The 13,048-nt window shown below is 35.6% G+C and overlaps 1 protein-coding gene across 1 annotated transcript in view; it reads right to left on the bottom strand.

The window, feature by feature from the left end:
* RIMS1 (regulating synaptic membrane exocytosis 1) overlaps positions 1-13,048 on the bottom strand; it is a 695,579-nt gene that overhangs the window by 208,877 nt on the left and 473,654 nt on the right. The window contains exons 13-16 of the mRNA XM_027852913.1: positions 6,512-6,642; positions 5,641-5,812; positions 5,353-5,506; positions 3,017-3,088 (exon numbers count right to left, since the gene is read on the bottom strand). Coding sequence (XP_027708714.1) covers positions 3,017-3,088; positions 5,353-5,506; positions 5,641-5,812; positions 6,512-6,642 — 529 coding nt within the window. The remainder of the gene's footprint in view (positions 1-3,016; positions 3,089-5,352; positions 5,507-5,640; positions 5,813-6,511; positions 6,643-13,048) is intronic.

Genomic DNA, 13,048 nt, shown 5'->3' with positions numbered 1-13,048 from the left:
CAAGCAAGAAGAAGAGTGGTGCCAATCCCATCTCAAGAGTGAAGGATAAAAGGATAATGGGGAGTCCATGTGCTCTGTCAGTACTCACTTATCATCAAGAAGTCTAGATGAAGGTCTCCTATTAAGGATCTACAGAATGACACGACAAGAATCTCACAGGATGACAGGGGTCTGCAATGCTTAAGGGAATCCTTAATGGATGGGATGACAAATGCATCAAAGTATCAAAGATCACAAATTAGCAATATTTAAGAACAAAAAAACCATGCTTCCAGACACCAGAAGAACTAAAGAACTACCCCAAACAGACACAACATACATAGAATTGGGTGGTACCCCAGTGGAAGGAGGTTGGCAGCCCCTAAGCACTTCAATCTTGCGTGGTGTAGTAGAGAAAGTGCTTCTCTTCAAGTCATGAAGAGCTAGGCTTAAGTCTTCCTCTTGATAAGCTGGGTAAGTTAGGGAGCCTCTTTGCGCCCTAGGCTATTATCTATATTGCAAAGAAGATGTCAATCTGTGTTTAGATAATATTCTTCGCTGGAAGCTCACCTCACCAATTAAAGCTCCTGTATCTACACATATTTAATAGTGAACCAATCAGGGAAACAAAATGGCAAGATTAACCTCTTTAATGGTTTGCTATGTTTGCACCTTAGCAGACACCTTTTAAATTGGAAAGGGGAACAAGCATTTACTTCTCATCAGTGGTTTTATATAACATATTTGGATTTAGTACAGGATAGATTTATATGATATTAGGCTAGAAATTCTTTATAAGGCCAACTTGGTCCTTCTCCAGGGTTTTTGCTTTGAGTTGTACCCAATCTCATTGAAAGTTTTCACGTGAATCTTTGATGTAATGGAACAATTTTGCACCTGTTTATTTGCAAGTAAACTTTTGATATTGAAAGTCTTAGGAGAAAACAGGGTGAGGAGGTTGCCAAACCATAGACACAATAATGGCAGAATCATTAAGCAAAAGATATTTCTTTCTCTACAGGATTCCAGAAAGTCTCACATTAGTTTCTTAGAATATATCCTTTACAATCTCTCCACATATAAGAAGAAGAAGTTCTTTTTAAACAGAGTTTCATCTGACTAGGAACACTCTCAAGGTCTCTCTTAAGAACTTTGGAATTGATTGTGTGACATGGAAGACACTGGCATAGGACTACTCAGTATGGCATGCCCACATCAGAGAACATACTGTGCTCTGTGAGCAAAGCAGAATTGAAATAGCTCAAAGGAAACACAAGATGAGCAAATTTAGAGAATCCACCCTAAGTGTTTACATGGATTATTTGTGCCCCACTTGTGGTAGAGCATTCTGAGCTTGTATTGGTCTGATCAGCCACAGTTGGACACACTGAAACTTGACTCTAGCATAGTGATATAATTTTGGTCCTCTTTGAAAACAAAAGACAACAACCATAAGGACAACTTTAAGACTAACCAGAAACCATGGCCCTTGGTAGAAAACCATTGTTAGATTGGGTTTAAGTATTCTCATCATTACAATGAAAAATTAAAAAAAAACATAGCTATATATGGACACAACATAGCACAGAAGAAAAAGAACACTGACTCTAGAGGTAGAGGACTTTGTGTTGTCTCTCCATGAAAATCTGGGCAGTGATCATCTTACCCTTATTTTTTTACCCAGCTCTTAGCAAGTAATTGATTAATGAATGCTCCTAAATTCCATTCTGTTCTGTACCATGTGATCACTAAGCTCTCTTCCACCTAAGAAATTCTCTGATTGTAATCTCTTCTATATTTGGGGGGAGGCAGTATGGTGCAGTGGAAAGAACACTGATCTGGAGTCAAAGGACCTGTATTCAGATCCCAGTTCTGACCCTTGCTACCTTGTGACCTTGGGCAATTCCAAGTTAAAATAAGGAAATTGGAATAGACAGCCTCTGGGGTCTTTTAAGACCCTAACTATGATACTAGATTCTTATTCCCTCAAGTAGAGAAAAATTACATGTTTCTCATAAGTGTAACAAGTTAATTATTAACCATGGTGGAATTTATTTATATTTTGCATCTTGCTAGATAGAACTATGTAGATGCTAAGGATGAATTCCTTCCCTGAACTTACATGAATTAAGGAGAAAATTATGGTAATAACAATAATAATACTAATAATACCTTAGAAAAATATTATTAGTTGACTCATCTTACTTAATATGTATTCAGACATTTAAAAAATCAACAATATCATGTTTAAGATAATATTTTCTATTTAAAAATTAAATCCACGGAATCTTGCCTAAGAGATAGAACATTAGAAATTATTCTTTCCTCTAACTTTTTACTTTTACCTTTAACTTTTAGACTCTAATTTTACTCCTAACTTTTATGACCAAAAAATCAAATATTTAAAAAAACCATTGTAACAATGTATCCTTTATAATACCATAAACCATTTTACTAATTGATTCTAATGTTTAAAAATATGTTGATAAAATGAATGCTGATGCATTTTTCTGTTTTTTAGAGATATCTACATACTCAGGGTAATGATAATGAATGCATCACATAGGCATAAAAGATATAGCCATGCCACATGCAATTTTAACTACTACCATGCATATTTTTCAGTATATTCCATGGAAGGCTGTATTACGTTCAGAAGCTTAGGAAGGAAAAAATAATAAAAATACCATACAATACAAATGAGAATGAAGTTTTTATCAGTAAAATGAGCTGTATTCTTTGAAATAAAATTCATCTTTTCATTTATGCTTAGAGCATTGTGAAGTAATTTAACTGACCTCACTCATCTTACTTCTAGGCAATAAACTGATGGAGGTGAATAAATGGAAATGTCAATTACTAAATGTCCGTCCATTTTCAACTGCCTAGGTAATTTAGAAGAAAGGTTGCCATGGAATAACAAATACTGATTTCTCTAGAATACTATATCTCCATATCAGCACTGGGGAGGATCCTGGGTTACTAGGAGAATAAGCCAAAGCACAAAGAAGCAGGGACATGCTCTGCACCCACGCACCTGGAGGAACTACTCCAATACCATCATCAACCTCATAATCTGAGATGTCACTATCAATGATTCGCTGAGATCCTGCACAACAGTAAGGCAAATACATACCTATGTATCTGGTTGACTTGTAAAATATAAAGGAAATGATCAGATTTTTTTTAATCCAATGACAGTGCTATGGAAGTATTCAGAACAATACAGGATAAGTATTTGATTGATTCATAATCTGGTACCAAGCCATACCCAAGTCTTCTTATTGCTTACCATATATGGTACCCCGAGGGTCATCATGAGATTCCTGATATTCTTGTGCTCATCATACCCATTGAAGTGGTTCCCATATGATAGGGAGGTAGAGAAAGGGGTTTCTTTTGTTTTGTTTTGTTTATTTATTTATTTATTTACATGTAACTCCTTGAATTTTGTACTTTTTTTTCAATTGACATGCCACACCAGAAAAAAGATGACAGCAGTATCCACAATATTCTTTCTTCAAGACTCAGCCCAAAGCCTGCTTTCTGAAGGAATCCTTTCCTTCCAACTGCTAATGCTTTCCTCTTTTATATTTCCTTCATATACTCTGTATATATTATGTATACCTCTAGTTATTTGCATGTCTTTCACATTTAAAATGTGTATGATCCCTCAGAGCAGGGACTGTTGTTTGCTTCATGCATCTATCTCCATTGTTTAACATAATGCCTGGCTCATAATAAGGACTTTATAAATGCTTGTTGACCGGCTGACTCCATAGCACAGTTTTTTTTTAAACTAAAAATTTCTTATAGTTATACTCTAATGGGTGGTCAGGAAATTTTATAGAGGGATTGAAGAAATGAAAAGACCTTTCTGTATAACACTAACTTCAGGATATTTTATTTTGTTTTGTTTTCTGTTCTAGACATGTGATTTCATTGGTATAGGGAATTCTTAGCCTGGAAATTACCCCCACTGATACAAGGTAATAATTTGTTTATAACTTAAGAGCCTTGAAGAGTTGTCTGAAGAGTATACTTTCCTATGGTCATGTACCTAGTATCAATTTGAGGCAGAACTTTCACTAAGTTCCTGACTCCAAGACAGTAGTGTGGTGTAATGGAAAGACTGGCAGATTTGGAATCAGAAGACCTGAGTTCAAATCCCAGCTCTGCCACTTACTACCTACATGACCTTGGGCAAGTCACTTAACTTTTGAAAAATGAGGGATTATACTGCATAGCCTCTGAGGCCTTCTACAATTCTAAATTTGTGGTCTTATGGTTGTCTATTCACTAGGCAATACTGTCATTAAGAAATAATTACCCTGGGTAAAATGAAAAAGGAAAACCAAACTCTGTCTAAAAACAATTGAGATTCATATTTTCAAGAGTAACTTCCCTGTGACTATGAAGATGTCAAAACTTATTATGTATAGGGTAACATATTGGATAGAATGCTGGATTCAGGAACAACTTATTTCAAATACTACCTCTGATATGTACTAGCCATGTGACCTTACAGAAGTTACTTAGTCTTCTTCAAGTTCAATTTTCTCCTCCATAAAATGTGAATAATAATAGAACATATTGCATAGGGTTGTTACCAAGCTTACATGAGATAACATATATAAAGGGTTAAATAAATATAAACTATTATTGTTACAATCGATAACAATGCACACATTCATACAAATAAAGATGAGCATTATTGATCTACTTAAAACAAAATTGTTCCCTTAAGGTCTCTCACAAATCTACTTTTTCCACTAATTTTTCAAATGTTTACACAGTTTCTAAACTAATCTTACTTTAAAAAAATGACTCAAACATCTAAAATTTTATTATTGTTGAATATATTTTTAACTGACATATTGAGATCTATAGGAAGGCTTAGAACTAAAGTTATTAAAAATAAATATATGGTTATTAAAAAAACACACAATTAAGGGCCTACCATATAACCAGTATAGTGCACAATATAACATTATGCAATTTTAAATAAAAAAAAACCATTCCTGGTACTACTTAACTTTCACTGGTGTAAAATTTGTTTGACATGATTAAATGAGGTCTCCATTAAGTATCCACGAAGATGTATATAAATAATAGATAGATAGATAGATAGATAGTAGATATAAAGACAGATAAATAATAAAAAAAACCACTTGGGTAATCTTGCTATAATTGCTCTCTAACCTTAATTGTATAGTTTGACAATTTTTTTTAATGCTGTTATCTCCTTTAAAACTCCAGAAAGAAAAATCTACTCTTATAGTTACAACTGACCTTCCTCAGAATCATTTCACCATTGCTAGCCTACAGCCAATATTTTTGCTAAGTGGTAACATACAAAGATCTCAGGCTTACTTTGTAATTTTTTGCTAGAGCTTTCTCCATGAATGTGTCTCCTTGGCATGAAAGGTGATGGCTGAGGCAGAGGTAGCGAAGATTCATCGTGTGTCTGCAGTTTATACCAATGTGGTTCATCATCTAGTAGGGCTGTCTCCAGCTCTATGAGGATCTAGAGAAACAGTTTTCAAGTTAAATCAGGAGGCAGTCCCAATGTTAACTCTCAAATTAACACAATTTACATTTGGAGATACTTTATTTAGCATTTAAAAGGCAAAGCACTCAAATCTTCATAGCATACATCACCTCTCCAAGAAATTCACTTTCTTCTTCTTGTACTCTTGGTTGATCCCACACAGTTATTTCTAACATTCGTTCTCTAAAATCTCTACGGTGCACATGTGAATAGAGAAATGTTTGGTTCCATTTGGGGTCTAGGACTTTCTTTACTGTTTTGGTCCTCCTTTTACTTTTATCACTGAAAAATAAATACTCTTATAAATTTTTCCAATTGAACTGTTACTTTTTAATGAAAAGAAATTTATTTTTTTCTCTCTACCCTCCCTCATATCAATTATGGAGGAAAAAAGGAAATAAAAAACAATTTCCTTGTAACAAATACACATAGTTAAGCAAAACAAATTCTCTCACTGGTCATTCCCCGCCCCCTCCAAAAATGCACCTCATTCTGCACCCTGAATCCATCACTTCTATGAAAAGAGGCAGATATCATGCTTATATATTATAAAGGACTAGAGGCACATGGTATTACTATATCTGTACAAGATATGATTATCATTTTCAATATTGTTTATATAAATTGCCTGTATCCTAAGAGAGCTAAAATATTTTCTTAGATAGTATAATATTCTAGTTCAACTCTAATTATGCAAGAACTATGCATTACAACTTTTTGATTATACTTATATTCCAACTATTTTACCAATATAAAAGTCTGAGAAATTAAAATTTTGATTAAGCCATCTGGGGACATTAAAACTAAGTATTTAGAAAATATCATGGAAACACACAATTTACAAGAACCATAGGGAAGTCATCTCATTTATCGACAAGTTGATCATTATTTAACTTACATTTTAAAAGTATTAGAAAAAAAACTGTTTTGCATTCCCTTGGTAAAATTCTAGAATGCTTTCTTCCCCAAAAGAATCACTACCTTCTATCTGGAAGAAAGTACATTTTCACATAAGGATTCCTGGGTCGTCCATCCACTCGAGGGGGTAGATCTCTTGCCTGAAGAACATTTACAATAAGTTGATGTCCAACTTTGTCATACCACAGCTTCACCTATGGGATAATCAGGAAGGTATTAACTGTTCAAATTTAATGATAAACTGACATTAGTACAAAGTGAAGTCAAAACTGAAAATCAAAATTACTACTTAGTACAATATCTGGCCCATAGTGAGCATTTAATAAATGCCTCTTAGCTGATTTTTTTTCTGGAGGTGAGTCAAGCAATTTCTCAGTAAATAATTCCATGACAAACAAAATCTAGATGCTAAGAAATAATATGCCATCTGGGTAGAATAAAATTAGGTATTTTTAGTTTTTACCTTAAATTTAAAAAAAAATGGCTCTTACTCCTGGCACTCTTACACTGTTATTTCTTCAAATATATGTTTTTATTTTTAATTAGCACCCCCCAAAAATCTTTTTTAAAATCATGTTTTGTTGTTTTGAGTGCTGACAATCCTATTTGTGGTGTAGAGAAGTTTAAAAAAATTAAAGTAAGCCAAGGTGTTGATAACAACATAGGATCAAAAAGAAGTTAATAAATAATAAAACATGGAATGTTAACCTCAGAGCTTATGTGGCTTTTTTCTGTTTAAAATTTAGATGTAGAAGTGTCAGTGAACCTTGAGAATCCAGAAGGAAAATAGCCATCAGAATAAGTAAATAAATAAATATATAGAAATTCAATATATCTCCATATGGGGATTAAAACTCTCAGGAAATTATATGAAAAGGTGACAAATATTTAGCAACCATAGGAAAGGAATGAGAAGCAAAATTCAACCTTCAGAAATCTACATCTCTCCGCCCCTATGATCTTTTATAGAATATTAATTCCTTGAGGGAAGAAACTTTTAATTTTTATTTGTATCCCTAGCACCTAGGACAGTACCTGGTATCTAGTAGGTAATAAATGCCTATTGATTGATTGAACTGCCTTAGCCTTTGTTCATAGGATCATAAGTTTAGAGATGGAAAGAGGCCTTGGAAGTCACCAATCACTTTTTTTTAAACAAATCAGTTAAACTGAGTGCAAGAGATATAAAGTGACTTTCCCAAAGTCATGTTGGAATCAAGCAGATGAGCTGGGAGTTGAATCCAGGTTTTAATATTCCAGAGTCAGCACTTTCCACTGCATCAATATCTCAATTTTGATGCTTATGGAATGTTTCTCTTTCTTTGGATATGATTTACTTGTGTATTTAGTTCCATGCAAACATGATGCGTGGCAAAACTATATAGTTCTACAATGATAGACTGTAGTGGGGTTTTGTGATATTACAGTGAGGTTTGGTTACATTACTTACTGGGAGCCCTCCCAACTCTAAAATCCTATGGTTCTTTAAACTGCTTTGCTGGAAAATTCCCTGTATCTAGGTAATATTATGTAGGATATGCTTTTACAAGCTTTATATCTTTTTATACTGTCTACTAAGCTCTATGAAAGTAAGGATATTGGTCTTAATGTAGGTCAACTGTCAATTGACAAGTATTTATTAAACACCTATTATATGCTAGACATCCTGCTAAACTCTGGAGATACAAGAAAAGGTTAAAGATAGTCCCTGCTCCCAAGGAGCTCGTAGTCTAATGGGGGAGGCCTCATGTAAACAACTATGTACACAAAAAACACAGACAAGATGAATTGAAGATGATCAACAGAAGGAAGGCACTAGAATTAAAGGGAATCAAGAAAGGTTTCTTGTGGAAAGTAAAATTTTAGTTAGCACTTGAAGGAATTCATGGATCCAAGAGGTAGGAATAAGGAAGGAAAGAACTCCAGGCATGGAGGAAAGCCAGTAAAAATACAGCGAGTCAGAAGTCAGTTAATTAAAAAAAAAATGTGTTAAGACCCTGCTATGTGCAGGCAATATGCTAAGCCCTGAGGATATAAAGAAAGGCAAAAGACAGTCCCTGCACTCAAGAAACTCACATTCTAATGGCAGAAGATAGTACATAAAAAGAAACTGAAAATCTACGGGAGCAGAGAGGAGGAAGGGTATCTAGTGTGACGCAGGAAAGGGCATCATAATGTCCAGGAGTGCAAATGGACAGGGATTGATAAGCTGCCCTGAGCCCTCTCCTTAAATTCTAGGAAGGGATGGGTTGTCTTATGAAAGAAACAGTAAAGAGGTAAGTGTCCCTTGATGGTAAAATACATGGATGTGAATAAGGTATATGAAAACTGGAAAGGTAAAAGGTTACGAAGGGTTTACAAGGCAAACAGAGGATTTTATATTTGACCTTAGAAGTGATAGAGAGACAGTTGAATTTATTTAGTAAGGGGTGTCAAATGGTCAGACCTATACTCTAGGAAGATGAACTTAACGAACTGATAAGATCACCAAGAAAAATAATATAGAAGGATAAGAAAAGGGTCCATTAAATAGGATAGAGTTGTGTCATTGAAAACTAGAAATTATCAAGGAAAAGGACAGTGTCAAAAGCTGCCTAGAGGTCAAGAAGGATAAGGATTGTGAAGAGTAAATTAGATTAGGCAATTGAAAATAGTAGTAGAAGAAATGGTGTTGGTGGTCATGGTGGTGGTGGTGATAGTAGTAGTAGTGGTAGTAGTAGTAGTAGTAGTAGTAGTAGTAGCAGTAGTAGTAGTAGTAGTAGTGGCAGTAGTTAACATTTATATAGCTCTTACTATGTGCCAGACACTTGTAAGCACTTTATAATTATTACTTCATTTGATCTTTACAACAACCCTGAGAGGTAGGTGCTATTGTTATCCTCATTTTATAGAAGAAGAAATTGAGGCAACCAAAGGTTAAGTGACTTGCTCAGGACCATACAGCTAGTAAGTGTGTGAGGTCAAATTTAAACTCAGGTCTTCCTAATTCAAGATCAGATATTCTATTCACTGCACCAACTGGCTGCCCTCAAAAAATCATTGGTAATGTTGGGAAGAAGATGATAAGGCCAAAAGCCAGACTGTAGAAAGTTAAGAAGAGATGAGAGGAGAAGTTTAGGCATAGATTATAGATGACTATCATAAGGAATTTAGACTCCAAAAAGGGAGGACAGATATGAAATGATAACTAGCAGAGAGAGATGAATCAAGTGGGGATTTTTTGAAGACAGGGAAGACATGGGCATGTGCATAGGCAATAGTGAAGCAGCCTGTAGACAAGGAAAGAGTAGATACGTGAGAAAAAAGGGATGATGGAAGGAGCAATGTCTGGAGAAAATAGTAGGGAATAGAATCACTTGTGCATATCAAGAGGATTTCCTTAGCAAGAAGAAGTGTCATCTCTTCATGTGAGATAGGGGTGAAGGAGAAGATGGTGGCAGACAAGATGTGGGTGATGTGAGATAAGGAGGAAGGGAGAACAAGGAGCTCCTAGTAAATTGCCTCATTTTATTCAATGAAATATGAGCCAAAGTTCTCAGATTAGGAGGTTGGGATGGGACTATGAGAGATTTGAAGAAAGATGAAATGGTTTGAAAACAAAAACACTGTGGTGAGTGGAAGAGGAAGTCAATTAAAGAAACATTTAAAAGGATTTCTTTGTCACATTGAGGGTCCATTTGAGATAACGTAGCTTAAATTTGTACCTACCCAGTCAGTATGATTTTGGGATTTCCTCCAACTTCCTTTACTTGCATATGAATAGGAATGAAGGCAACTGCTGTTGGGAGTAATGTAAGGATGACTCTTGACAGGAAAAATTGACAATAAGATAAGCAAGCAAAGGACTCAAGAGAAGCCAACAGTGTAGAGTTGAACTGGTTTGCCAAGTGGGCAAAGTGGGCAAGAGAAGAGAATATAGCCAGTTCAGGGGTAATGGTCAGGAAGAGAATTGCAAGGTCAAGATATTGTAGGTCATAGTGAGGAAAAACAAAATTTTGGGGTTCCAAGGCAGAGGGAGAGGTAGAAAGCCAATGGATTATGATCAAATAAGGGAATTTCAGAGTTCATAAATATAGTAGTGGTATCTTTGTGGATGATGATAAGATCAAGAGTATGGTCATCTCTTTGAATAGCTGAAGCAGAGTGGAGGAATAGGTCATGAGAAATAAGGAACTGTTAGGACTGTATGTCCCCTAAGATGAGTCTAAGAGCTGGGGAGAAGAGAAAGACTGTGTGACGGGCACTGAACTCTTTGAGAGAAAAGAGGAATTTCCTGGATGAAACGAAGGTTGTTACCTATAGATTCTTATTTCACTTACCACAGACCCTAACAAAGTACTCCCATGTAATGGATACTATTACTTGTTTCTGGGTGGCCCTGAGCAAATCATTTAGCTTCTCTCTGTCTCAGTTTCCTCAACTGTAAAATGAGGATAATCATAGCACCTACCCCCCAGTGTTGTTGTAAGGATATGAAATATTTGTAAAGCACTTGGCACTATGCCCAATACATAAAAAAGGTCTTAATAAATGCTTATTTTCTTTACCCTTTGTTGAATGAAAGCAAGAATGAATGAATATATTGAATTGAATTTCACAGTATGTTAGAAAAATTAGATATGAAATACATTAAAAATATACTGACTGTGCAGTCAAAGGATCTGGGTGCTATGTCAAAACTTTGCCACTTACTAACTGTGTGAGCATAATCAAGTCACCTAAATACTTTGAACCTCAATTTCCTTGTCTGTAAAATAAGAATGACAATATGTGCAATCCCTAACTCACCTGGTTTTGATGAAGAAAATATTTTGTAACCCTTAAAGTTCTTTATAAGTGTTCAAATCCTCCTCATTTCTTCTCTAATGGCCATGATAGCCTTCTAACTGGATTCCTTGACTCAATCTGCTGAAAATTTCTCTTTTTATAATCATCACTTAGTAACTTCTCTACCTATGAGTCTATGACCTATGGATCTATGGGTCATTCAATCCATATCTACCACCCAATCAAAATTCTGATACCTGCTGTTGACCAACTTCCAGGAAATTCCTCTTTTCTCTCAAAGAGTTCAGTGCCTGTCACACAGTCTTTCTCTTCTCCCCAGCTCTTAGACTCATCTTAGGGGACATACATATTGATACATTTTTAGCTAGGCTTAGGTAGTTGTTTTGCTGATGGGCTCTTTCCCTAGAGTATTGCTGGAAGGAGGAACAGGGTTCAAACTTATTAGTTTGGGAATTTAGGGATCCACTGGGCTATGGAATATTTTGTCTGAAGTAAACTTTTCACCTGTGGGGAATTTCCCTACATATCTAAACTGCTTTCTGGATACTTCTCCTTAAGAAGGCCCAAAGTTCTGTGAGGGATTGATTAAAGGCAAGAGAAAGAAGAGTTCCCAAATCTAGCACAGAGGAATCTAAACTTGAGTAAAGTACAGGAACAGGTGCCAGCTAGCAGCTGTTGCTCACTACCTGATTCATGGTCACAAATGTAGGGCAGAATGAGGAAAGCACCAGAAACAAGAGGTGGCATTCCAGAGTGGAGAGTCATCACAGGTCCTAAGTTCTGTACTGAGCAAGGAGAAAGTTCAGAAGCAAGTGGCTTGGATCCCAAGAGCAGAGTAGGGTCTCAGTTCCAGCTTTCAACCCAGTCTGAAGCCTGCGGTGGAATAACTAGGGCAAGAATCCTAGACCAAAGGGAACTCGGCAGTTCTGTCACTCTAAATCAGCATAGTTTTCCAGGTGGCAAATAGTAGTTGAATCTATCAGGAGTCCAACAGATCTCTAACCAGGACAAGACCACAGATGTGTTTCTTAGATCCAAACCTAGTTCAGGAACTTGCAGAACTCTGCCCAGAGGGATAGCACCTTGACTCAGACCACGGGGAGCACTGAAAGCTTGCAAGTCCTCAGCCTGATTTGTCTCCAAGATTATGGAATGATCTAATAATAACTAATACCCTAATAAAGCATCCACAAGAATCTAAAAAAAAAAAAACAAGGTCAGCCCAGACATTCTCTCCACAAGTAGACAGAACCTAGCCCTAACATAAAGTCTGAAGTTAAGAAGCAGGTTGGAAGAATGAGGAAACAAAAAAGAATTCCTCCACAAAAAGTTGCTATGGTGATAAGGATGCTCAAGACACAAATTCAGAAGAGGAAAATGACACAAAAACGTGCAAGAAAATGCATACAATTCAAACAAAAACACGGCTTGGGAAAAAAGTTAAACTAGAATTCTTCGAAGAGATGAACCAAATATTTTAAGGGGCAAAACTTTTTTTTCATAAATTAAATTACAGCACTAAAGGAAAAAAATTGGAAAATAAATGAGTTATAGAAGAGAGAATTGGAAAGGGAATTAATCGTTTGGCACAAGAGGTACAAAACTTTGCCCAAACCACAAACTCACTAAAACTTAGAATGGTTAAGATAGTTGATGACTCATTGAGGCAATAAGAAATAATAAAACAAAGTCAAAGGATTTACAATATGGAAGAAATTTAAATCATCATACCAACAACAACTAAGCTCAAAAACAAATTGAGGAGATATAAGTTAGAAATTATTGAACTAAATGAAAAACACAACCAAAAAG

This window comes from Vombatus ursinus, unplaced genomic scaffold (assembly GCF_900497805.2).
Source record: "Vombatus ursinus unplaced genomic scaffold, bare-nosed wombat genome assembly UNPS02009835.1, whole genome shotgun sequence".
Lineage (NCBI taxonomy): Eukaryota > Metazoa > Chordata > Mammalia > Diprotodontia > Vombatidae > Vombatus > Vombatus ursinus.
Note: the sequence above shows the minus strand (reverse complement) of the source record. Positions and strands in the feature narration are given on the sequence as shown.